Here is a 26920-nt window from a genome sequence, read left to right on the forward strand (position 1 = left end):
TAATAATAATAATAATAATAATAGGTGTGCTGGGATTGCAACCTGAGCCCAGCAGAGCTCAACCCTAGGCCACACCAACTAACCAGGGTCCCTCTGAGCCATAGCTGCCAAGTTTTCCCTTTTCTCGCGAGGAAGCCTATTCAGCATAAGGGAAAATCCCTTAAAATAAGGGATAACTTGGCAGCTATGCTCTGCATGTGCAGAGAGTGCCTCTCCTTGGGCTCCTGTGCAGTGTTTGAGTACATTGAGACCACCGGGTATAGGGCGGTATATAATTTCAATAAATAATAAGTAATTTGGGGGAGAAACACAGAGAAAGCCTTTCTCCCCTCTTTCCTCGCTTCTCAGGCGCCTCAGACCTTGGCAGAGAAACCGATTCCCCCACCCTCCAAGGCCGCCTTCTCGGCCTCTGCGCCCCGCGGCCCTCGCGGCGAACGAAGGGAACCGGGAGGCGAAGGGAGCAGGCCCGGGTCGGCGCCGCATCCCTTCCGGGGCGGCCGAAGCGGCGGAAGTGTCGGGGGTTGGCGAGGCGGCGCGGATCGGTGCCCGTGAGGGGAGCTCCTTGGCCGGCACCGGCAGGCGCCTGAGAGCCTCCTCCTCCGATGGTTGGCTGCGGCGGAGGCGGCGGAGTCAGGCGGGCCCAGCAGCAGGCGAGGCTCTCCCGTCAGGCCCAGGATGGCGGCGTCCGGGGGAGCCGGGCAAGAGAAGCAGCTGGCGCCGGCCCTGCTCAGCTTCTTCATCTACAACCCGAGGCTGGGCCCCAAAGAAGGCGAGGTAAGGGGGGCGAATCTGGAGGTGGTGGGGAGAGAGAAAGCGGCCCTTCAGTCTGAGGGGAGAAGGCTGCGAAAGGGGGGGGGCGTGACAGGCTCCGAAGAAGGAGGGGAGGCGTCCTTATTGTTGTCGGTTTTATTGCTAACGTTTACTCTTCTTAGTTTCTCCCTAATAATAATAATAATAATAATAATAATAATAATAATAATAATAATAATAATAATAATCGATTTTTTAAAAATTGGATTTTTCCAAAGATAGCAACGCAACGAGTTGCAAAGCCGGTCTCAGAAAGGAAGTGCAGAGGGGTTTGTTTTCACAGATGCTCAATGCAGTTAAGCCCGGATCGATAGTTAGCACACGGGTAAACATCACGTCGGAAACAAGCGAGGCTAAGACGTAGCGAGGTGGCTTTTCCGGCTGCCAAGTAAACACGGGAGTCGACAGAGGGGGCAAGATCCGAGGAAGGAGACTCTCAGCCCAAAGACTCTAAAATGACAGGCTGCTTGGCAAATAGGTCGAATCATAATGTTTTGTTTTGTTTTTAAACCAGAAAGGCGTTTTAAAATCTTTTATTTTATCTTACAGTGTTGTTTTTTAAAAATAATTTCTGTATTTTTCAGAAAAAGAAAAGAACTCTCGCATTTAAAAAGAACCTCCTCGCAGGCGTAACATAGTGTTTAACAGTGCAAAACACCATTTTTGAAAACTTTTTATAAAGAGTGGCAGGAAGCTGCATCCTTGATTAGGCGCAAGAGGGAAGTAAATTTATTACTTGATTGGTGCTATTTAACAGTTGTTAAAGTGCCTACATTTCTCTCTTTAAGCGCCAAACATAAGTTAAAATGTATTTGCCTCTGCCTGCATGCTCATATGCATTATGCATGCACATATCTTTTAACCACATTCAAATAATTCGAGAATTCCCCCTTCAAAGGATTCTGGGAACTGTAGTTTGTCAAGGATGCTGGGAATTGTAGATTTGTGGAGGATAAAGTCTCCAGAAGTATACAGAATGCCCTTAAAAGTGTTCTAAGTGTATGGTATGTGCTTTATTTCTAATGCAAGCATATCCAATGCAGTACCAGGTTTCGAGACTTTAAGTTGTATTGTAAGGTCGAGATGGCAGTTGGACAAGATCCAGGTATAACATTTACTTAAACCTGGGATCTTTGTGGTGTTGTGCATTATTTATTTAAGATGTTATATATCCTACATTCTAAGAGAGTGCGCTTAGGTGACTAGGAATAAAATCATAAGACAAATTCAAATTACTTTTTTTAAAAAACTTCAATATGTCCATAAAAGAGTACAATGGGCAGATCACTTTCTTTTTTAAAGCATTTCTGAATGGGGGGTGATAATGGAAAATGGAAAGTAAGGAGACCAGATGAACCTCCCATGGCACAGAACGATAGCTATCCTTAGATGTAGTAGCAGTTAACAAGTAGTATTTCTTAACTTTTCTAGGCATTGTTTATACAGTGGACCCTCCAGATATGAATTAAATTCGTTCCAGGGGTCCATACTTAACCTGAAAAGTCCGTAACTGGAGGTGCCGCTTCTGCATACACGTGCTGCACGATAGAGCACTTCTGCGCATGCACACGGTGCGCAGAGCACTTCTGCGCATGCGGGCGCCAAAACCCAGAAGTATACACTTCCGGGTTTGCCGCATTCACAACCCGAAAGTTACGTATCCAGAGTGGTACATAATTCGAGGGTCCACTGTAGAATAAGAAAGGGCATCCTACCCTTGAATCTAAAAGACATACCGTACAAACAGTGCTGCTAACAGGCTTTCTGTAGGGATCTGGTTAGCCACGGTGAGAACAGGATGCTGGACTACATGGGCCATTGGGCTGACACAGAGGGCCGCTCTTACAGCTATGGTCGTACAGATGACCTTCTGACAGCCACAAAAATGGGATGCTTTTGTATCTAAAGAGATTGTATTGGCATTCCACATGGAAGTTTCCTTTCATTTTGACAACTGTGGATGTACCTATACTGTTGTTGTTGTTTAGTCGTTTAGTCGTGTCCGACTCTTCGTGACCCCATGGACCATAGCACGCCAGGCACTCCTGTCTTCCACTGCCTCCCGCAGTTTGGTCAAACTCATGTTCGTAGCTTCGAGAACACTGTCCAACCATCTTGTCCTCTGTCGTCCCCTTCTCCTAGTGCCCTCAATCTTTCCCAACATCAGGGTCTTTTCCAAGGATTCTTCTCTTCTCATGAGGTGGCCAAAGTATTGGAGCCTCAGCTTCACGATCTGTCCTTCCAGGGAGCACTCAGGGCTGATTTCCTTAAGAATGGATAGGTTTGATCTTCTTGCAGTCCATGGGACTCTCAAGAGTCTCCTCCAGCACCACAATTCAAAAGCATCAACTAGTACCTATACTAGTTTGGATAATTTTGTCCTGAATAAATAGCTCCTTGTCATCTTTACCTATGTTATACATGTGCATCTATAAATTCCCAGGGTTCTAAAAAATGTTTCTAATAGATGCACTATAGTAAACAACAAAGTAAAATGCACACTGGATTTGGCAGAAAGGTGTTTTTTAAGGATTTGGCTGAATCCTTAAAGTGGATTACCGCGAAAGGCTTACATACTGCAGTTACAATGTGAGGTATCAGGACTTAATTTAGATAACTTTATTTGAACCTAGTTATTTTGTATTAATTGTTGCTGTTTACTTTTCTAACTTCAGGAAGAAAAGAAGATTCTTTTTTATTACCCCAATGAAGTTGAAAAGAATGAAAAAATTAGAAGTGTTGGTTTATGTGAAGCCATAGTTCAGTTCACAAGGTACTAAGTTCCACATTTTTGCCTATTCCATTTATTTCTGATTTATTTATTTATAAGGCACCAAAAATGTGTTAGGTACATTTGCAAATAAGCTTTAAAATGCACGTTGCTCTGATGGCGCTCAAGCTATGCAATCTGGTATTATACTTTTATTAGTTGTAGGTTGTCACCCAATTTAGAGAAATCTTAGGCAATTAATTGTGTAATTTTTATTTTTTTAGTTCTGAAACAAGAAGCATGCCTTTTTTGTTCTTTGATGATGCACCTATGTGTTTTAGCAGTCACCATTTAAGAAGAAGCAGGTCTTCTGTTCAATTAATTGGAGTACTGTATATATTTAGGCTATTTTAAAATCAATTAATCAATTAAATGTTGCATCCCTAGTTAATAGGTAAGGGTTAGCATTCCAATGTCTAAAGTGTTCATTCATGTAATATTTTTCCCCTTTTAGGACCTTTAGTCCTTCAAAACCGGCAAAATCCCTACACACCCAGAAAAATAGACAGTTCTTCAATGAACCTGAAGAAAATTTCTGGATGGTTATGGTACCTAAGTGCATTATACTGTTCTATTAAGCATTTATTTAGGATTTATCAAAGCTGCTTTGAGTATTCTAAAGCGGGGAGAGGAGCCTTCTGCCTTTACATTGGGAGAGAGCACATCTTCCCCTTTGGGACATGAATGGAAATATGGGGAGGGGAAGCATAATTTGCTTGTGTTTCCCCTCTCACTGCTTATTTGTAATTGTAAATGATTCCCGCAGGGGCAGCCCTACCATTGGGTAATGTGTGGCAGCAAATTTGGGTTGACATGAAAGGCTGGCAGATTGTTGATTATTTAACATATTTTTGCCGTACTTTTAATGGCAAGGAGCAGGAGAGCTGTTTGTGGAATAATTATCTCCGGTACCAAAATAACTTGACTTTCATTGGCTTGAGAAGTGGGAGTGGGGTACAGATGCTCCAGCAAAATGTCTTGATCTGGCCCTGAAAGAACTTTTTCTTCTATCCTTGCACCATAATCCATCTTCATCAGGATTAGCCAAAAGCTGTCTTGTGAACCATATATCTAAGCAAGGATTAAATCTACATCTCTGATATCCAGATATTAAGCATTGCATGCCACTGGCACCTTCTCAAAGATGATATGAAAATATGCTCCTCAAATACTGTAGTGTTTTGGAGATTACATGGTGGAAGGGAAGAACTTGAAACAGCACAATTATTACTATTATTTTATGCTTTTCTATAAATCGTTATACTCAAAAGGCCCTTTGGAATAAAAAAAGAACAAAATCAATTACAATTTGCAACAATAAGGCCTTAATATTCTACACTTTCCTGGGAGATGTAAAACATCAAAATAAACAATAAAACCATGCCATTAAAACAATTAACACAGCATTCAGATAAAACCATTTAAAATGGTTTGAATTAGAAGGTATCCAAAGCCTGTTTAAAAGTGGGACGAGAGGGAGCCCAACAGACTTCCCTTAATAGAGTATGGGGGCACCACCAAAATGCCCTGTGCCTGTAGTGACAATAAAGACAGTCTTTGGGTTCATGCAGATTCCTTTAGGAGAAGGTGGTCCTTGAGGTAACCTGTCCCTAGGCCATTACAAGCACTATGAGCTTTAAAACTTGACACCAGCACTTTAAATTCAGTTTACACTGAGTTTGGAAACAAACGGACAACCACACCTATCAGCCAATCACCCATTCCCACCACCCTTCTGAGTAATACGCCTCCCCACCCTCTCACTATATATAAGAGTCTGGTGACTTCTCTGTTTCAGTGTATCTGAAGAAGTTTGCATGTACATGAAAGCTCATGCCAATGACAAACTTAGTTGGTCTCTAAGGTGCTACTGGAAGGATTTTTTTTACTTTTATTTTTACTACAACAGACCAACACGGCTACCTACCTGTAATAGAATTTTACTGCTGGAGATTTAGTCTCCCTTTTGTATTTGATTCTCCTTTTAGTGTATTGCTGATTCTAAATCAATGAATAACATCTGTTTTGTTTCCACTTTCAAGGTTGTACGAAATCCCATAGTAGAAAAACACAAAGATGGTAAACCGGTTGTTGAGTATCAAGAAGAAGAGTTACTGGTAATTATTAGTATCTCTTGTGCTTTGTGTTTCTCCTTCCCCACCTGTCCACAGTGGGCCCTATTTGGGCACTGGTTGGATGGTGCCTTCCAGCAATTCCTGCAGCCAAGCTGGTGCCTATGTATTGCTCTGCTTTCTTTGGATCACATCAGCAAGGCCGAGAGAGGGGTCTTCTTGTCTCCTACGCTTGTGCCCCAGAGAGGTCACTTTGCTGCTGCTAACACAGCAAAAACAGCGCAGGAGGCAACAGTTACAAGTTTCCGGTCTCTGCAGTCACAGCAGGCTCTCTGATTCTCCAGCAGTTTGACTTCACCCCTGCAGGTGCACTCCATTGTCCCTAGAGACGTATACAGATGCCAATGACAAAGTTAGAGTATTTGTGCCCTCTGCCCAGAATATGACTCAGGTGGCCCTCACCTGAACAGTGATCCACATGCAGCATACCTGCAGCTGGGAAAATATGAGCTAACTCAGATAAGGCTCTCTCAGTAATGGCTATGAACTTTATGCAGCTTTTCTCCAATTACTATATGTTTTCTTGGAGCTGATGTTATCAGTGCTGCAGCATTGTTTTTCTTGATGTCCCTACAGAGAAAAGCAAAGTTAACCTTTTAAATGATGACCTCATAGGATTCTTCTTGTAGTAACTCTTTGATTCTGGCTATCTTACAGGACAAAGTGTATAGCTCAGTGTTACAGCAGTGTTATAACATGTACAAGGTAAGTTAGATATATATGATTTTTGTCAGTTTTCATGCTGGGATGTGAGAAGCAGTCTTCGCACCTCCATAGCAGAACACGATCATACTTTTTGATTCATGGAGTGCCATTCTTTTCCAAAGTTTGGGTAGCAGAAGCATCTCTTCGATGCTGAACACTTGTTTACTACATTCATAAGCCACCTTTCTGACAATTGTACTCATGGAAGTTAAGAAAGACAGCAACTGTTTTAGGCACATCTGATACCTGCTCAACCATGCCAAACCTGGAAGTGACTCAAAAACGTCACAAAAAGGGTCTTTGCAGGCTTTTTCAGTGGTGTTTCAAATATACGCAATTTCACTTAAATGCATGGTGCCTTGGAAAGTAACCCCCATGTAAATTGGGAGTTGCTTGTAATTTAAAAGAGTGGCTTACAGTCTGATGGAGAAGTTAAGAGAAGGGGAAAGGGGTAGGGAGCAAATTCAGGTATTATGGCCTCTGCAGGAAATAGTTCTGGGAAGGGAGATGCCAGATGGTCCCAGTCTGGGTGAGGTATCTCAGTTTCTTAAAAATGGCAGCAAATCAAATTCCTACTTCTGTTTTGGCAAAGGACTGTTGCAATTAGCTGATTATTGACCAGATACAGCATTAACTTTATAATGTGCAGTGTGCATTCCCCCCCCCCTTTTAAACAGTGTTGACACATGGAGAGATAATGTCAATGTGCAAAAACATTTGGTTGTGCCCGGTGGGATTTCTTTCCTTGAAGTGAAGACATCTTCGCATGCCAAAACACTTTGGAAAGTCTCTTCTGTTTTAAAAAAAGCTTCCCACGTGCTCCTGCACAAAACTAAAAAGGTGTGCAGCACCAGATGCAGTGTTCTTTGGATCCCGTTTTGGACCATGGTTTGGCACTGTGTGGATAAGCATTTAAGGACCTTTCAACTCCTGTGATTTCTGTGATTCTCCCTCCCTGGTTTGTGGCAAACCATAGTTTGCAAATTCATTCGAAGCTGCCACAGTTCAGCTTGCCTTGCAAACCAGCCTGCTAGTTGAGCAAATACATGTCTGTCTTGGCTCAAATCAAATCATATAAACTCATCTCTCATAAACCTACATAGATAGTTGTTGCTATTTGTATAATTTGCACAATAGGCTGGTTAAGGTGTGTGCAGGAAATCGCAGAAATCTGGTGCTTCATCTTAATCACCATCGTTCAGTATGTGAATAAACACCTAAGTGCAATGCAAATTTATTGCTCCTAAAGCATCTAAAATTAGGGAACTGGAATTACAGGATTAGCACTTCTACTTCCTTTGTCATTTGATAACATCTTGATTAGTGCATGTGCTTGTAATGACTCAATACTCCCAATTATTCCCTCCCGCCCCCCAATAATCCTTAGCTTTTTAATGGAACATTCCGAAAAGCCATGGAAGATGGAGGTGTAAGAGTTCTAAAAGACAGACTAGAGAAATTCTTCCATCGGGTAAGTTTTTATTATCAAAGCAGCAATAGAGTGTTAGAATTTGGAAGCTTGTTCAGCACTGGTGGCCTAATGATCCATGTTGTCTTGGGTGTAGAATGTTCTGAAAGCAGACATGCCTTGCTGTAAAATCTTTTAAAAAAGAAAAAAAGATGTATGCACCCTCCAACAAAATTTTGAAGAAACCTGCTTGCACTTCTGAAACCTTTGCACCCGCTTATGACTGGGTGTGCTGTAAATCTGTTGCTTTCATGAGTGTTGCTAAAAATGTGTTTTGTCCGTAGTACTTAAAATGTGAATATGACTAAAGACTAATAGGGAACAGCTTTATCTTTAGCCAAATGATAACTGCTAGAACGTAGCTGTTAAATTTGAGTGATGTAGCAGACATGCATAGCTGTCAACCCTCCCTTTTTTTGCGGGAAACTCCTTTATTCCAAGCCACAGTTGTCAAGCTTCCCTTTTTTTGCTGGAAATTCCCTTATTCCAGCGCTGTTTCCCGCTGCTATCCTGGATTGTTAGATATACCGTAGACTGTCCCCGGGACAGGTGAGGCTGCTGATCCCTTATTTTCAAATCCGAAAGTTGACAGCTATGGACATGCACAATCCTGTTCTTAGCATCTTGCCCCCTTATTAAGTTCCATAGAATATGCAGAGCCCCAGAGTCTCCTTTAATTCATAAGCTACTCTCAGAGCTTGGGCAATCCTTTCCTTATAGGATGCTATACTACAATTTTCTGCGTTGTAGTAGTTCCTATCCTATTACTCCTGAATGCATTTTCTTTCATTTCACATGACTCGCCAGCAGGCTCCACAACTCTAGTTTCTCCTCTTACTGTTCCCTTCACCTCTTGTCTTTGCCTCCTCTGAGGCAAAGGCAATTTTCCTGTATTCCTTTCTTCTCCTCTTCCTTTTCCAGCTCTCCTCTGTCCCTCTTCTTCCTCTTGGGACCTGTCTCCTGTACTCCAGAAGCACTTCTTTTATCCAGCTATCTTATCCTCTGAGGCTTCTATTCTGCAATGGCCAGTTGCCTCTCCTGCCGTCCGCTGCCAGCCGGGCTGACAGAGACGCAACACAGTGGTATCACGTGCCACACTGCCTTGACCCATGTCTTTAAAGAATCGCATTGCTGGTTGCTGATTACTGTTTTCACCATAGAGAAATACAGTATCTAGACATGCTTCCCAGGAATTTGTCCACTCGTGTGCTAGAAAAAGGTGGGCTTCATATTTCTGAGAGTCCAAAATATATTTTTCCAATGTTTGTAGTATACGTCAGTGAGAAGTTGTCACACAGATGTGAAAGGTGTCAGTGTCGGTCATGAACCTGCAGTTAGGATTGGCTATTGCAGATGGGGAACCTCTGGCACTCCAGATGTTGGTCGCCAACTCCCATCATTCCTTTTTTAAAAAAAAAACCAACTGTTTTTATTGGTTTTCTTTGTAACTGCCGTTACAAACTCCTAACTGGGCTGAGTTGGAGTCCAACACCATTTGGAAAGAAACTGCATCGCTGGGCCATTGGTTTTGAAAATTGCCTTTGCAAACCATAGCTTGCATGCTGGCTTATTAACGAGGTTTGGGCGAAAGTGGGTAACCTCTGTCTAGAACACAGCAGGAATGGAAGCTTTCAATATCCTTACCTTGCATCTAAACAGGAGAGAGGGCATGAGCCTGAGACTTGTGCCTGATTGTGTTTGTCATATCTTTTCATGCCACTGTTTTTAAACAAAGGCAGTCATTAATACAGATTTTTCTATGTTTATTCTTCAGTACTTGCAAACACTTCATTTACAGTCATGTGACCTGCTGGATGTTTTTTGTGGGATCAGCTTCTTCCCATTGGATAAAATGACTTACTTGAAAATCCAGTCGTTCATCAATAAGATGGAAGAAAGTCTGAGCATAGTCAAATATACTGCCTTTCTCTACAATGATCAACTCATCTGGTAGGTACCTGAGTGAATGGATGTCAGGACAATGCCTCAGATCCATCCCCCTCAAAGGCACCTCGTTTTGTATATCCAATAATTTGTATCTCATTGTTTATCTCCTTGTTAGAGATATGTTGCAGATTTATGTGGTAAAATCAGTGCAAAGCAGTCCAGGAGGCTTTAACATCAGCTGTTCCATGTTGAAATCAGTGGGGCAGGGGAGGAAGGGAAAATGTGGTTTCTACTGAACACTTGTCCAATCTTAGTCATGCTTGAACTGAAGTATTAAAAAAAAGTTCATTGATTTCAATGGGTCTTCTCTGAGTACAACTAACATGGGACATCATCCTCAATCTCTGAGGATCTTGGTAATAATTAGTCCCTTGAGGCACTAAAAATATCATTCTTCAGAGTCTTGTAATTTTGAAGTAAAAGATACGAAGGTGTGTAAATAAATAAAGGAACCCGAAAATTGGAACGGCGGTGTGTTTTCTAGCGACCCACAGCTCTTTTTTGCCATCATGACTTCACTGGTATGAAATGTTGCATTTTAAAAAGAAACAAAGAAATGTCTGCAGTTTGCAGCATCCTTGTAACTTAAACCTGGCAGTTCCCCTTCAGCTGCGTTTCTTTTCAGGGTGTTTATTGACACGGCACAGCTGCACCTAGCATCCAGTTTCATTCGAGAGTCGCAGTTCAAGGGTTTCCTATTCAAAAGTGATTAAGGAGTCAAGAACTAATGTGCTCCAAGCCTAGACAAGAAGTAATCTACGTATGACTGCATAAAATAATTAAATCAGATTAGGGTTTCCTAGGTTTGTTTTTCTTCCTCTCCCTTTTTCACTTTTACAGTAAGCTTATATTAGGAGTTCCACAGTAATGAAATAATAGAATTCATTCAAAAACTTACCAGAGCAACTAAATCATGTGGGCATGCTTTGTACATTCCATTGAGAAAAAGGGAATGAGAACTCCTTCCATTGGGGGCCAGCTAAGCCCTGGACTCACATCAAAAACTTAGGACCAAAGCCTAGGGTGTTTTTTTTCCAAGTTTCTAGGCCTTACGCCTACTGATAATCTGTTTATTAACCAAGGTTGAGACTTTATCAGTGCTTGTGTGTCAAAGCTAGTTATTAAATGTAGTGGTGCTTTATAATTTGGAGACATTCCTTTATTTTGGAAGCTTGGTGAAACTGGAAATGGAGCCATACCTTTCAAGAATGTTGGAACAGAAAGGCTTGAGTCTGCTTTGCAGAACTCTTCCTTATTCTGCAGATTCCAGTGCTCACTCTATGGTTTATATTCATGGATCCAAAACCATTACACTAAACTTGGATGTGTTAGGTGTTCCTGCAAATTATATTAGGCAGCCAGCATCTTACCTGTCATGTTCATACTGTACATAAGACACAAGACTTGAGGCATTGGTGAGGCATTGCCAGCTTGTGGGTCTTCTGTGAGCTATTTCTTTGTGTAGCCTGATTTTATTAATGATGCTCAGAAAGTCAGTCAGGCTGCATCTCTCGATAAACGATGACAGAACTGGGAAAGATCCTTTGACTGAGACCTTGGAGAGCTGCTGTTAAGACAGGCATAGGCAAACTCGGCCCTCCAGATGTTTTGGGACTACAACTCCCATCATCCCTAGCTAACAGGACCAGTGGCCAGGGATGATGGGAGTTGTAGCCCCAAAACATCTGGAGGGCCGCATTTGCCTCCAAGTAAACCTCCCCCAGCTGCTGGGCAAGAAATGTAAGCTTGTTTTGACACAATCTGTGACAGTTTTATGTGTAAGAAATTAACAGTACTTGAATCAGTTGACAGCCTTGTCATCATGTGCTATAATGTTGTCTTTCTTAACATTCCAGGAGTGGATTGGAACAAGAGGACATGAGAATTTTATACAAATATCTCACCACATCCCTGTTTCCAAGGCATATAGAACCAGAGGTGAGTCGTGTGGCTTGGCTTACTTAAACAGGAAACTACTATTATTTCCTGTTTAAATAACTGCTCAATTTTTCGTCTCCTAGGAGTGGGGGGCGGGAAATTTCCTTAACCATGCACTCTTTTGTTTCAGTTGGCAGGGAGAGATTCCCCAATACATACAGAAATGTCCGGAAATCTACAGCACTATGGAAGGTAGCAGTTTTACATCTGTTGTAGTCTTTCTTGCCACTGGGCCAGAGAATCGAAACTTGTGATCCTCCAGGTGTTGTTGGACTACAACTCCCATAATCCCTGACCAGGGGCCATGCTGACTGGGGATGATGGGAGTTGGAGCCCAACAGCATCTGGTGAGCCACAGCTCCCCCTTCCCTGGCTTGAGGCCTTGTTTTTACAAGGTCAGTTATCCAGAGGTAATAATTCAGTTCCTTTCAACCTCTGACTTACTAACGTTAATCGGATGCTGCAGTAAATTAAAGGCAAGGGAAAGGGAAACTTGGTGGATTAGTTCAGTTGTGCATCTCGCCACCTCTAAAAAGGACTGAACCCATAATAGTTTGAAATCAATATCAAACCATTCTGCCTTGAGCTGTAGTCTGTCCAGCTTATGCAGCGTCTATAACTGGCTCGATGCAATATCAAGTGGGCTTGGGCTCAATTCAGACACAATGCCAAATTTTAATGCTATCTTTTGTATTTGTATTGTAAAATTCTAAATGGTATTTTGCCTTCTTGTACACTGCCTGGAGATGCCAGGTGGTATATAGTGGGGGTTTTTTTTAATAAACAAAATAAATAAAGTCCCATCTTTGCCTTTCAGGTTTCTCACTGGACCTTTGAACCTGAATGATCCAGAAGCGAAATGTAGATTCCCCAAAATATTTGTAAACACAGAGGATACTTATGAAGAGCTTCATTTAATTGTTTATAAGGTAACCGCTGCACCTTTCCCTGCTCACTGAAAAATGAAGTTAGACCCCAGTTCTGTAGTTAGTTAGGTATGTATATACAAATCTTGCTGAAAGAGTTCAGCTTCTCTCAGTTCCTGGGCAATATGATCTATAGTGCTGGGGAGGAACCCTGAATTTCCCCCCCGGTTATGTCCTTCTGAGAGCCTTTGTAAGGCCGCAGTCCTGTGCCAACTTACTTTGAAGCAAATTCACATTTCTAAGCATGCATAAAATTTGACTGCAAGTCTGTGTCATCATGCACTGCAGTACTGTTTTGGGAAACACAGAAAAGCCCCTAGTTAACCATAACAATTAGCAATGAGAGTAGCCAGCTGTCATTCATATTTCAGGAGAGGAGCATTTTAATGACACCGGGCTTTGGAGACTTATAATTCCAGCAGATAAGCCACAGCTTGCTGCAAAGAACTGTGAGAGGTCTCTGAGGATGCAAAGAACTCGGACCCAGAGGTAGCCAATGTGGTGCTCTCTGGGTGCTGTTGAACTGCAACTGCCATCTCCCCCCCCCCCCGGTTGTTGTTTTTTTAAGAGGAGCCATGGCTACAAGTGAGTACCAGCTATCCCAGGCACAAAAATTATGCTTTGACAATTGGTTATGCTGGCTGGGGCTGGTGGGAATTGTAGTTGCAGTATGTTGAGGGCACCACGTTGGCCACCCCTGCTCTAACGCAGCTCAGAGTTCATTTCAGATCATGCAGGAACCAAAGTGTAGTGCTAGAGTACCGTATTGGCCTGAATATAAGCCACACCTTTTTTTTCCAAATTCCAACCATGGAATTTAAAGTGTGGCTTATATTCACAACCTTACAAAAAGCCCGATATCGCTGCTGAAACAGACATACAGTGAACCCCACCCCCTTAACTCTTTAACTCCTGCTGGAGCCCTGGCAAGCAGGGCTGGCAGGTGGCCTCTGGTGCCACCACTTCTTGCCCAGCTGGCCCCTGCCACTGTAAGGGAGCGGGGGGTGCCTGCCCAGTGGGGGGGGCAGCCAGTTGCGGGTGCCTGGGCAGGCCGCTGCCTCCACTGTTGCCCTACGCAAACCTCCCCCAGCTGCACCGTGTAGGGCTGATGCTGCAGGGGGGTGTGGGGACGCCTTTGGCAGCCCCTTCAATCATTTCCCAGTGCACCGTACAGGTCCTCTAGGGCCGCAATTTTTTCCTCAGACCACGTGGTCGCCGTCCGTTTTAAGGGAGCAACTTATACAGTGGTACCTCAGTTTGCAACTGCCTCGGGGAGCGACCGCTTCGGTTTCCGACCACCGCGGACCTGGAAGTGTTGACATCCGGGTTTCGTGGCGCTCGCGCAGAAGCGTGCCTCGGGAGCGACCGGCTCCCCGGAACCAATTGTGGTCGCAAACCAAGGTACCACTGTATTCGGGTATTGTCTTCCTTTTTCTTTCCCCCCCCCCTTGAATTTTAAATGTGTGGCTTATATTCAGGCCAATACGGTATATATTTTGCTGTTCACATGAATCTAAGATCCTGGGCCTGGGAAAGCTGAGGCTTGTATGTGGGACCCATTGTCAGTCAGAGACCAGAGATAGCAGACTAGATGACACTCTTCTTCCTCCCCCCCTGTCAGATCTTCATAGGTTTGGGTCAGGCATCCCCAAACTGCGGCCCTCCAGATGTTTTGGCCTACAACTCCCATGATCCCTAGCTAACAGGACCAGTGGTCGGGGAAGATGGGAATTGTAGTCCAAAACATCTGGAGGGCCAAAGTTTGGGGATGCCTGGTTTGGGTCTTAACCAGGGATGGAGAGCCTGTGGCCCTCCTGATATTGTGGGATTCCACTTTTAAAAATCTCTGATCTTTGGCCATGCTGGCTGGTATGGATGGAAACTGGGAGTCCAACTGCATAAGGAAGGCTGCATGTCTTCCAGAAGCTGTGGTCTAAAATATCTCCATGTCCCCATGAGAGCTTCCCCAGAATTACGAATTTAGGAAAGTACAGCAACATTCTTGAACAGAGATTAACTCCCAATAGTCAAGTGTATCCATGAGACAGAAAACGGATTATGATAAACATATTGTTCCTTGCAGGCTATGAGTGCAGCTGTCTGCTTTATGATTGACGGTGAGTATCAAGTAATATTCTTTGAAACAGCTGTGGAAGTTTTTCTCCTTGTTTTTGACAAATCCTGACATTTGAGCATTATCCATGGTTATTTGGGCATTAACTGTAATGATACGTTGTTGTATGTAGCTTTAGTAGCATCTTATAGTTTTCTTTTTGTTTAACTGTGTCAAGTCAAAAGGGTAAAATTTCTGTCCACAGTGATGCCGGCACTCTGCTAATGAGTCATCAAAGGGTAAATATGGATAATGGAGTAGAAGCACAGAGGTAGCCTGATCCAATATATGTTTACTCATAAGTAAGAACAACTGAATTCAGTGAGGATTGCTCATAAGAAACTGCAGAGAACAGGGGATTTAAAAAAATATATATTGTAGGTTCTTAAATATTCTTATGCACAGAATTGTTAGATCATCTGATCTTCCAGCTGTTTCAGTGCTAGCATCACCTCTTGGTCAGGTGGGGCTTCTTAGGTATGAGTTCTTATTCTGCATGTACAGAATCCCAGTGCCTCGTGTGTAACAAACAGTTGAATCTGCTCCATTATCCCTGTAAATCAGGGATGGGGAACGATTGGCCTTCCCAAATGTCGTCGGGACTCCAGCTCCCACCAAGCCCCAGTTGGCATGGCCAGTGTTTGGGAAGGATGGGAGTTGTAGTCCAGCAACACCTTGAGGTTGACAGATTGCCAATTCCTGCTGTAAATATTTGGTGTGATCTTCGAAATGTGATGTAGTTGAGACACAGAGGAGGAAAGTATCATTGGTTTGTTTGTTTTCCAAAACTGTTTCACAGCCTCTACACAGCCTACGTTGGATTTTTGCCGTAAACTTGACAGCATTGTCGGGCCTCAGCTCACAGTATTGGCTTCAGATATATGCGAACAATACAACATCAACAAAAGGATATCAGGGTTGGTCCTCTCTTTATTTCTCTTTCACAACACCAGATTTTTAACAGGGCCGCAGATATTTTAAGAACTGCCTAAAATAGGAGGCAAATCGTATTCATGGCAACATATTGACAATTCTGTGGTTTTTTAAAAGTTTCGAAACATTCCCTCCGCCTGATCTTCAGCTGACAAAGGCCCCTGGAGCTCTTGTCACAATGTGGAAAAAGACAGTCCCTATCCCTGGGCTCACAATCTAAGCAGCTGAGTTCTTCTGGGAATGGAAGCAAGCTACATTAGGCCAAGTGGCAACCACTTTGCATTTTATCCCCAAATAACTTTGCATCTCCAATTTATTACTCCTTACCCAGAAGCCTTCACTGTCTGTCCGAAGAGACAAACGCTCTCACCTACTGAATGAAGAATGTATACAGCACAATAATTCTATAAGATGCCGGTTTTGCAGTGATGGGCAGTGTCTTTAGGGAGGGCCTGCTTACCTCTATTCTCTGTTGCCTTTCGGCTGGCAGCATGTCTGCTACTATTTTCTTGCCCGCTGCATGCAAAGTGATGCTATGCAGCAGGTAGCTGGGTCTACCACTAGTGAGCGAATAAGACAGTTCCTTCACCAGTGGCTACTGCTGGGTGAGGAAATGCTCTATATAATACAGAGATGGGAACGGGATCCTCCCCCCCCCGCCCCCCCGGGCCCTGCAGGGCAACTCTTGGCAGGTAGACAAGGGCAGCTGACAACTTGAAAGGGCCTCACCTTCTGAAGTCTGTTTGAAAGTGATTTCAATACAAACCACTTGGAAATGGACTTCAAAGGTGATGTCTCTCAGCACCCATCAGCTGGTTGGTCCTGAAAGGCGTCAGTGCAAACTGCTTGGAAAATGACTTCAAAGTTATTTTTATTTTGTTTACTTGGAGCATTTGTACCCCGCTCTTCGGCCAAAAGGGCCCCCCGAGAGCGGCTTACACGGAATCAAAACAAGACACTCCCCACCTACAGGCTTGCAGTCTTAATAAGCAAACAAAAATACAATACAGTGGTACCTTGGTTCTCAAACGCCTTGGTACTCAAACAACTTGGAACCCAAACACTCCAAACCCAGAAGTAAGTGATTTGAGTGCCACACTTCCATTCTGAGTGTTACACTAAGGTCTGTCTGTTTTCGCTATTTATTTTGGGTTTTTTGTGGCTTTTTGCTTTGTTTTTGTGACTGTGACTGTGTGGAACCCAGTTCAGCTACTGATTGATCGATTGTGTGACTGCAGTACATTGTTTTTTGCTTTCATTTTATGGATTAGTGGTCCCATTAGATAGCAAAATTCATGTTAAATTGCTCTTTTAGGGGTTGTTTTTAAAAGTCTGGAACAGATCAATCCACTTTCTATGGGGAAGCGCACCTTGGTTTGGGAACGCTTTGGTTTTGGAATGGACTTCTGGAATGGATTAAGTTTGAGAACCAAGGTACCACTGTACAAAGGGGGAATGGCTGCCCTCAGACAACAGCTATGCCTTTAGCTGCCCCACACCTGACACTACACCTGACATCAGGGGTGGGGCATGTGGGTGTGGTTTGGGGGAAAATGCCTAGTGGGCCAAATTAGACCTTTGGGCCGAAGGTTCCCCACCCCCAGGTTATTACATTGTGGCAGTGCAGTATCCTCTTTTCTGTCGTCCTTATTTCTCATCCCCTATAATAAAATGGCCTCCCCAGAAAGAAACAGAGATAAGGAGCCCATTTATACAATTTGTGGCTGTTTGCAGATTGGATAGAAGAGGCATTTCTTTGCAAACTTTGCCCTAGTGTCAAGAAAGAGACCTTATCCTCCAAGGATGACAAAGGTAGAATTGCTTGGTTGGTTTCATTCTCATCCCAGGTTTGGAGGCAAACAGATGAAATACACGGGGAGGGAGCCAGGCCACACAGGTCTGCACTGCCCCATCAGGTCTCCTCTCAGGTGTCCTCTCAGGTATGTTCCCCAGGGAAGCAAAGGAGCATTAAAAAAATGGATATGGTGTTGCCCCAACCCCACTCACCCCTGCATGGTCAAAGCAGTACAGCGGGGCAAGGAGCATGCAGTTTTCACTGGTGTTTTATGGCACACATTGGGGTGTATGAGGAATGGGGCAGGGGAGAGAGGTTAGAACCTTGCCTCCTTGCCCATTTCTGAACAGCCAGGGTGATAAAAGGGCTAGCCTTCTCCTATCCAATGGCTGTGCTTCCTGGGAGAGACACACAGCTGACTCTGCGGCTCCCTGAGGTTAGAGGAACTTATTGGATGGTGAAAATGAATGTGCAGCAGAAATCTGTTCCTGGCAAGGGTCCCTCCAGACTGGTGTTTTGTTGCAGGTTTCTTCTGCAACATATTGTCGAGGTTCAGCCAACCTCTTTAATAAACCTGATCTGTTTGCTTAAGAGATGTTGACTATTGAATGAGCATTCATCCTGATTTGTTTCTGGGGAGGTTAGACAGTGTTACATCAAAGCATTTTCCCGTCACTTGCCTTATTAGAAAAATTCCAATCTTTTGGGGAAGTGAGTTTGTTTTGCAAAAGCTTCAAATTGGCTTTAATTGCAAGGCCTGGTTTTTCCGGGATGTGATTGAAACATGCTCAAAAATAGTGACCACCTGGAAGCACCCTGAGACAATAAAACTGCTTTAGTGGTGGGTTTGTGCTGGACTGTCTACCCATCATTTCCACTTTATGAGTTGCTCTGTGATGCTTCCCCATTGTTACTGCATTCTTGCCATTTGTGGCTTGAAGAGTTACAGGACTTCAGCAGGAGACTAACAGGATAGGCACTTGCTGCAGATGAAGCAGTATGACTGTCCTGAAACCTTTTCAGGCGCAAATGGTGTTGAAAGTGTCCCAGTAACCTCATGAGCACAACTCACCATGAATGCTCAGTAAAAAGGATGGGTTGAGGAGCCCTGAGCTCCAGAGCTCTAAAACCTTGAATCCTTTTAGCCTGCCGCTTGTTTAAACTTGCTGCCTGGTAACTCAAGAAGAAAGTTCCTTTTTGGAGGGGGGATAAGGTTAGCCCTTGTTATTTGCAATAGAATGAAAAAGCAGTTGTACTAAGTCAATTGGACTATGCAAGAAGTCACAAGGTAAGGCTCCTTTTTTAAACAGTAAAAACAGTTAACATTTCTATTTCCTGAGACCCTTTTCTTCAGAAGCCTCAGATCATCCACATTTCCTCTTGTCCTGCTGCTTTCCTCCGGGGAAAACTGCTCTTTAGCGCTCAGTCAGAGCAAAAGGCAATTCAGGTTTTCTCTGGATTGACGATTGCTCCAATTTAGCACTAAATACTGTAGTGGGTTTTCCCTGGGAAATGAGCTGGGCAAGCAAGAAACCTCTCAGAGCATGGGACAAACAGAAATGCAGATATATGCACAGTAATGAGACACCATTTAAATTTTATACAGTAAGTAAAATATAAACAAACCATAAGAGATCTACTGACCAAACAACTATCCCAGCTTCTGTGATTCAAGGTGCTTGTTGCAAAGACATTCTCTGAAAGCTGGGGCCATTAATAGTGCCAAAGCAAGTGATTAACTGGGGGTGTTGGCAGGAGGCTTAAAATATTAGTAAACCAAAAGGCTGTAGTTACTATAGTGGTTGCATATGTACCTTCCCAGACCTTAAGCTCTTCTTCACTCACAGGGCTGCTTTGAATGCCCCACCAAACAAAGTAACCACTAGGGTGGGGGCCTTTTTTGTCTATTAGCTGCTTGTTACTGCTATTCATTACATCACATTTTCATGCACTGGCAGGTCAGGAAAATTGCCCAGTGAACATTTTGTGCTTTCTGTCTATGACCTCTTCTGTTCAGCACATAAAAAAATCAGAAAAACTACAGCCAGCCCTTATGACTTCTGGGATCTTAAAAGACAGATAAACTTCTGTTTCAAAAGCAAAAAAGTCAAACCTTGGGGCTCCTATAAAGGCTTTGCCCAGGAACATGCCCAGGAACCTTTTTCCTGCTCCGTTTCTAAGCTGCTTTTCAGTCTTGTAGCAAAACCCCAACATTTATGGTGTTTACTGACTTTTAAGAGATTCAGCCACAGTTTAAAGTTACGTGTGTGTGTGTTTAGTTAGCTTATTTGTCCTTGGGGACATATGTTGCTCATCATCTTTTAAAAAAACCCTACTGTTGAATCTATCAAAGCTGTCAGTTATGCTTCTAACTGGACCAAACTGCTAGCTTTTATAAAATGGCGCTGGCAGATGAAAGTGATGGAAGCTTATCTGATTAAGCCTGCCTTAAACTTTGATGTGGTGGCATCCTGAGAACCTGTTGCAGCGTCTCTTTGTGCTAATACAGCTGGGTTGATCTCGTGCAGAGCAAGTTAACCAGCTTTAGTTTGAGGTGTCATGTAACATTTATTGCAAGCGGAAGCACCAAGCTGCAAATGTCAAAATACATTTGATTTTCCAGAATAGTAGACAACAGCATCAACCTTAGTATCTGTAGAGTTTAGAATCATCAAACTGACCAGCTCCTGATCTGTGTTTCTCAGATTGCAGTAAATGTGTAAAGGCCTTGGGGCGGGGGGAAGACAGGAAAAGGCGAGGGTGTTTTTTATCTTCTTCAATTTTTCAGAAACAAATGGGGGGGGGAGAACCAGATTTTTTTTCTATTCCCCCCTCCCCAGGCCTGTAAATCTCTAATTACAGGTGCATTTTGTGGCTCAAAGTGCAGTCTGTTTGTATTATATTTTTAAAACTTAAAACAAACATCTACAGTGGTACCTCAGTTTAAGTACACAATTGGTTCCAGAAGTATGTACAGTGGAAACTCGGTTTACGAACGTGATCCATTCCACGGAGGCGTTCGTAAACGGAGGCATTCACTCCCCGAAGGCACGCTTCTGCATGTGCGCGACGCACCAATACAGTGGTACCTCGGGTTACGAACGCGATCCGTTCCGGGTCGCAGTTCGTAACCCAAAAAGTTCATAACCCGAAAAAGGCCTGAACCGCCGTTTTGCACAGGCGCAAAGCGCTATTTTCGCGCTTTGCGCATGCACGGCGAAAACACTTCCGGGTTTGCGCAGTTCGTAACCAGAGTTGTTCGCAACCCGAGGTGTTCGCAACCCGAGGTACGACTGTAGAGCGATTCTGCACACACACATGCTGTCTGCGCATCTGACGCCGCAGAACCCGGATGTAAACACTTCAGGGTCTGCAGTGTTCGTAAATGGAGGCGTTCATAAACAGGACTGTTTATAAACCGAGGTACCACTGTACTTAACCTGAAGCGAACTTTCCCACTGAAAGTAATGAAAAGTGGATTAATCCATTCCAGACGGGTCCGCAGAGTAATTAAACTGAAAGTACTCAAACCCAAGTATGAGTGTAATTGGTTCTGGAAGTCCCTACTTAACCTGAAGCGTACTTAACCTGAAGCGAACTTTCCCATTGAAAGTAATGGAAAGTGGATTAATCTATTCCAGACGGGTCCGCGGAGTACTTAAACTGAAAGTACTCAAACCGAAGCGTACTTAAACTGAGGTATGACTGTATGTAGTTTTGCTTAGCAAATGTTGACCTGTTGAATTTGGACCACGCAGCCATCAGCAGATCTTAGCTGGGGTGTGATTGCAGTGCAACGAGGGACCAGATATGCTTTGCATGCAGAGGGGCCTTGTTTAATACCTGGCATCTCTAGTTAATAGAATCAGGCAGCAGGTGATGTTGAATACCTCTGCCTGAAATTGCGGAGAGCTGTTGTAAGTCAAAGTCAACAGTGCAGGGCTAGACATGATACGAGACTCTCTATGGCTTTCCTAACCTTTCACAAAAATCTTGAACCATTTCCTGACCTTGGTCTGCTGAACAAGAACAAATGCTTCTTGGACTATAGAAGGGGTGGAGAACCTTTTTAGTCCAGGGGGCTACACCTTTATCTCTCCACCTCTGCAGGCCATGATGATGTCAGGTGGCTGATAGGTAAGCAATCCCACCTACCTGTCAAAGTTGAGCCACAGGGCAGGGGAGCGGTTTTGCTTCACCAGTGTGTTCCCTGTAGGATTGAACACTCTGCTTAGCAGCTTAGTCTGGCTGGCTGCAGGGGTCTGCTTCACCAAGGAAATGCAGTGGCAAAGTGGCATGATCAAAGCTCTCCCCCCCCCCAGTGATGTCAGCAGATGGACAGCTAGATGTTGTTTAAGGGCAAGGAATGCCTTGGAGGTCAACCTGAATTTTAGGGTCTTCTAGCCAAAAGAAAACATTCCCCTCAATTTCACCTGGGGCAGCCTTTCTCAACTTGGTGCCTTCCAGGTGTTGCTGGACTATAACATCCGCCACACGCAACCATTGGCCATGCTGGCCCTCCTGATAATTTAGATTACGCCAGGTTGGGGAAGGGCTGATCTCTCAACTCTGGTAGCTTGGTCAGGTAGCTTGGTCACCAGAAATGTATCACAAAATGTGAAGGCCTCGTGTTCTCTGGTGTTGCACTGTAGCACCAGACTTCTTGTCTCTCTTTGTTTCCGGCTCAGCAGTTCTCAGGATCAGCTCCTTAACCATTCTGAATTCCCTGATTCTGAAGTGGCATTAGCAAACTGTAGACATCACTCCGGAGTCTGACAGCTGCTAATATTTTAATGACTTCCGGGAACAATTTTTCGATCCTGACTTAAAAAGTAAAGCATATGGTAATATGGTAGTAAGCCACTCTGGGTAGACGCTCAACCACCTTTGCAAAAATGGCCTTCCTCTTCTTGCTTATTTGACCATTTCCTTCCTTGTTTCCCAGGTCGGAGAAGGAACCTCAATTTAAATTTATCTATTTCAATCACATGAACCTAGCAGAGAAAAGTACAATTCACTTGAGGAGAACACCCAATATCTCGCTCACGTCGGTTCATCCTGACTTGATGAAGATTCTTGGTGATATCAACAGTGACTTCACTAGGTGACGTAGCATTCTTCCCCGCCTTTGTTAAAATCTGAATATCAATCAGTTTGCATAGTTAGATCTGGCAGTGCATACTTGGAAGCAATTTTCTTCTTCCTTAGCCGTAATGCTGTAGTCAAAGTAATACACCGGGAGTGTAAATCTTCTCCATAGTATGATAATAGTCATCTCACTACTACTAAAGATTCTGAGTGAGTAATGTTTCCTTATCTTCTTCATCCTCAGGGAAAAAAACACCTGTAAGGTCTATCATTGTATTATTACCTCTTTTTACAGATAGGGAAAGTGAGGCAGGGAGTGAAGGAATTTCTGAAAGCAAAGCAGTAGATTTATGGGTGAGATGAGATTTGAACAGAGGTCTCCCAGATCCAGGCTCGTTGTCAGATATTTTAACTACAGAATTTTAGATGGAATTTGTGTGGTTTGTAGAATTGGCTGTCTCATGAACAGGCAAATTTCTGTTAGGAGGTGAAGTTGTGTGTAATGTTTTTTTTTGCAGTCCCACTAATTGAAGCTGCTAGATCCTAATATTAGCGAATTCTGTGTCAGTGTGGTACAGATCCTACCACAGATATAAGAATTACTTAATTTATAAGATTTGAGGAAAATCTAAAACAATAAACCAAAGCTCAATCTGCTTGCTGATGTTTAAAATCTGCTTTATATATTAGTTACTGTCTTTTGCTTGGTTTTATTCCTTTGTTACTTATTTGAGGCATCCTAAGATTTGCACATACCAACTTCTTCCTTTTAGGGTTGATGATGATGAGGAAATCATAGTGAAAGCAATGAGTGACTACTGGATTGTTGGCAAGAAATCTGATCAGCGGGAGCTGTATGTAATTTTGAATCAGAAAAATGCAAACCTGATTGAAGTGAATGGTAAGAAACCATTTTTAATTGTTTTTTTAAAAAGTTTTACCACTTTTAAGTGTTTTTAAAACAATTTCATTACTTATACAGTATATAGAACTCATATTTTACAAAACGTAAGGGGACAGCTTTCTGTCCCAAGGAGCTTACAGTTTAAAATTGGCACAGGGGAGGGAAACTGCAGCAGAGCTACACAGGAGTAGAGTTCATTTATTTCAACTATCACCTCCTGGCAAATAGAAGGGGAAGAAATGGAGGCAGTGAGAGATTTTACTTTCTTGGGCTCCATGATCACTGCAGATGGTGACAGCAGTCACAAAATTAAAAGACACCTGCTTCTTGGGAGAAAAGCAATGACAAACCTAGACAGCATCTTAAAAAGCAGAGACATCACCTTCCGTATAGTTAAAGCTATCGTTTTCCCAGTAGTGATGTATGGAAGTGAGAGCTGAACCATAAAGAAAGCTGATCACCGAAGAATTGGTGCTTTTTAATTATGGTGCTGGAGGAGACACTTGAGAGTCCCATGGACTGCAAGAAGATCAAACCTATCCATTCTTAAGGAAATCAGCCCTGAGTGCTCACTGGAAGGAGTTGAGGCTCCAATACTTTGGCCGCCTCATGAGAAGAGAAGACTCCCTGGAAAAGACCCTGATGTTGGGAAAGATTGAGGGCACAAGGGGAAGGGGACGGCAGAGGACGAGATGGTTGGACAGTGTTCTTGAAGCTACGAACATGAGTCTGACCAAACTACGGGAGGCAGTGGAAGACAGGAGTGCCTGGCGTGCTCTGGTCCATGGGGTCACGAAGAGTCGGACATGACTAAGCAACTAAACAACAACAATGTACTTGAGCTGGGTTACAAGAGCCTGGCTCAGACATCACTAAACCAGAGTTTAATGTCATGCCTTGGTGCCCACAGGGCCTCCCCTGGCTCTGAAATTAGTTTTGAAAGAAGCATGTAATTGTAGCCAATCTTCTTCTTTGGCAATCACTTGTAGCTGAGTAATATTGTCTTCCATGAACATGGTCCGTAAGTGACAGTGGAGGCCAATGCTGGACCCACGCGTCCTTCCACAGTGAGGACGTATGTTTCTGGGCGGGAGTTGATCATGGTGAGGGTTTGCCAAGCGTGCCTTCCTCTTAGCACGTTTCTCCCTTTCGTCCTGAGTTCGAGCGTCTTCAGAGCCCATGACACCTTTGGTAAAGGCTGTTCTCCAGTCGGAGCGCTTGCAGGCCACTGTTTCCTGGTTGTCGGTGTTTATACTACATTTTGAAAGATTTGCCTTGAGAGAGTCTTTAAACCTCTTTTGTTGACCACCAGCATTACGCTTTCCGTTTTTAAGTTCAGAATAGAGTAGTTGCTTTGGAAGACAATAATCAGGCATCCGCACAACATGACCAGTCCAACAAAGTTGATTGTAGTCAATAGAATAGGTTGTGGCAGGTATGTGTGGTTTCTCCCGTTTGCAGATGTGCCCATGACTCCAAAAATATTAGTGACCCCTGGTTTAATGTATATGAGCATGTTGCCCAAAAGTCCTCATGCGGTTGCTCCCTTGAGTGTGCCAAGGAGGAAACAAACCAGAGACTAGCTTGTGAATCAGCACTCATGGGTTGTTTATCACTTAACAGTCATAATGGTTTGTTGCTGCGGACTTTTGAACTGCACAGCACACTTCTTACATTACTGTGGTGCATGGAAAGGAAGGGGTTATGCAGAAGGCTTTTAGATTTTATTCTGCCAACAGCGATTTTTAAATTTAAGCTGAACCTTTGAGAAAATGCAAACCTTTTCTAGTCATTTACGGATCACGTCACTGGAAAGCCACACAAGATCAATTTGTAGCTTGTAATTGGTGCCATACTTCTAAGTCTTAAAATAATATTTCCTCTTTTTCCCCTCAGAAGAAGTAAAGAAACTTTGTGCAACACAGTTCAACAATATATTCTTCTTGGATTGATCAGCCGGGGGCTAACTCTTTTGAAGATTGCTTAAAATATCCTGAAGAATTTTGGTTTACTGTGACAGGTTATTAGTCATATTACTGACTGAAATAATGACAGTAGTAGAGCAATACTTGCTTTGTAAGAATCAAATTTCTACTAAAACTCTACATTCTGATCATATGGTTTTTAGATTTTAAAGTATTTATGTGCAAATGAATTAAAATTAGTCTGAATTAAACATGTGTCATTCCATTTCTCAGATAATGTTATGTGAATATTTTACTGGAAAAATAAAATTAGTCATTGTTACAATTTTAATGGATCTTCTTCCTCTTTCTTGACTCTGGAGAAAAGTTTATAAAATCATATCATTCATCTACTGTTAGGGACAAAATGTTTGTAAAGTTGAGGCAATAGTTACCTTCATGAAAACAGAGAGAGATTTGACCACATTAGGAAATTAAGGGCAGCCTATTCATAGGCCATTTTGCACACAGCAACTTCCAAAAAGAAAAAGAAAAAAAGATTGTCTGGATTTGAAACAATGCCAGCATGAATTGCTAGCAGAACTAATACCCAGATAAAGACACCTTGATTGTTCAATCCTCCAAGTTAAACAATTGATTAATTTAAATGAGCATCAATTACATAGTACAAAAAACAGTTCTAAAAGGAAATCATAATTCATCAAAGTTTCATTGCAGTATGCATAATCTCAATGCATTTTTACCATCACATGGGAGGAAAATAGCTTTTCACATTCCAAATATTAAAAACACTTCTGTTAAAAACATTTTAAAGAACTAAAATCGGTTGCCTGATTAACGTGGGGAAAGGCAACATGGTAAACAGATTTAGATGTTTCAGTTTAGATCAGAGCTTTCTGCTGAATGAGGATGTTTTTGCAATGCCTTAAACCAGGCCTGAACTGCAAAGTTGAATGGCAGGCCTCAACCATGAAGTGCTTCACAGCCCCCAGTTACTATTGTTCCGGGCAAGTACCCGGTAGCAGCAGCAACAGAAATCTAACCCTCTTTTGGGGTGCCAGATACATATACTGCAGTTGGCTTGGAGGAGGGAAGAATGATGTGATGCACTCTAATCTTGCCTATTCTGACAGATGGTTCTGTCCAGGGTCTTGGGGGAAAGGGGGCTTCACATCACTCCATACCTGATAGAACCTGGGACCTTCTGCCTTCAAAGCATGTCTTCCGCCACTGAGCTGTGCTCCCCTGAAAAATTGAGTTGCCTTGAATTTAATGACTTTACTGACCCCTTACTGCTTTGTGGTCCTACGTCAAAGGAGCAGTTTGTGCAACAGAAATGCCAGATAGCGAACAAGTTTTTGCCGCGAAGGTGTTTCTTCCCAGATTACCATTCTGCAAACCCTGCTTCTATCTCTCATCTCAAGGTCCTTGTCTTCTATACCTTTTCTCTCTTCCATGGAAACAGA

At 43.1% G+C, this 26920-nt stretch overlaps 1 protein-coding gene across 1 annotated transcript; it reads left to right on the forward strand.

Annotated features, from left to right (window-relative positions):
- The first annotated feature begins 510 nt into the window (after window positions 1-510).
- On the forward strand, window positions 511-25785 carry CCZ1 (CCZ1 vacuolar protein trafficking and biogenesis associated). Its single transcript, XM_035131436.3, has 15 exons — window positions 511-774; window positions 3486-3583; window positions 4035-4128; window positions 5623-5697; window positions 6370-6417; window positions 7805-7888; window positions 9660-9835; window positions 11689-11770; window positions 11901-11962; window positions 12588-12699; window positions 14780-14813; window positions 15609-15726; window positions 22483-22641; window positions 23399-23526; window positions 25426-25785. The coding sequence occupies exons 1-15, from the start codon at window positions 676-678 to the stop codon at window positions 25479-25481; spliced, it is 1425 nt and encodes a 474-aa protein (XP_034987327.1). The 5' UTR covers window positions 511-675; the 3' UTR covers window positions 25482-25785.
- Window positions 25786-26920: the final 1135 nt, after the last annotated feature.

Source organism: Zootoca vivipara, chromosome 13 (genome assembly GCF_965207765.1).
Source record: "Zootoca vivipara chromosome 13, rZooViv2.hap1.1, whole genome shotgun sequence".
Lineage (NCBI taxonomy): Eukaryota > Metazoa > Chordata > Lepidosauria > Squamata > Lacertidae > Zootoca > Zootoca vivipara.

What these genes read in the sequence shown, in the direction of transcription:
- CCZ1 (XM_035131436.3), top strand. Translation starts at nt 676, where the DNA reads ATGGCGGCGTCCGGGGGAGCCGGGCAAGAGAAGCAGCTGGCGCCGGCC. An exon ending in AGTGTTATAACATGTACAAG is followed by an intron (nt 6,418 to 7,804) that starts GTAAGTTAGATA and finishes AATAATCCTTAG; the next exon opens with CTTTTTAATGGAACATTCCG. An exon ending in TTCATTTAATTGTTTATAAG is followed by an intron (nt 12,700 to 14,779) that starts GTAACCGCTGCA and finishes TGTTCCTTGCAG; the next exon opens with GCTATGAGTGCAGCTGTCTG.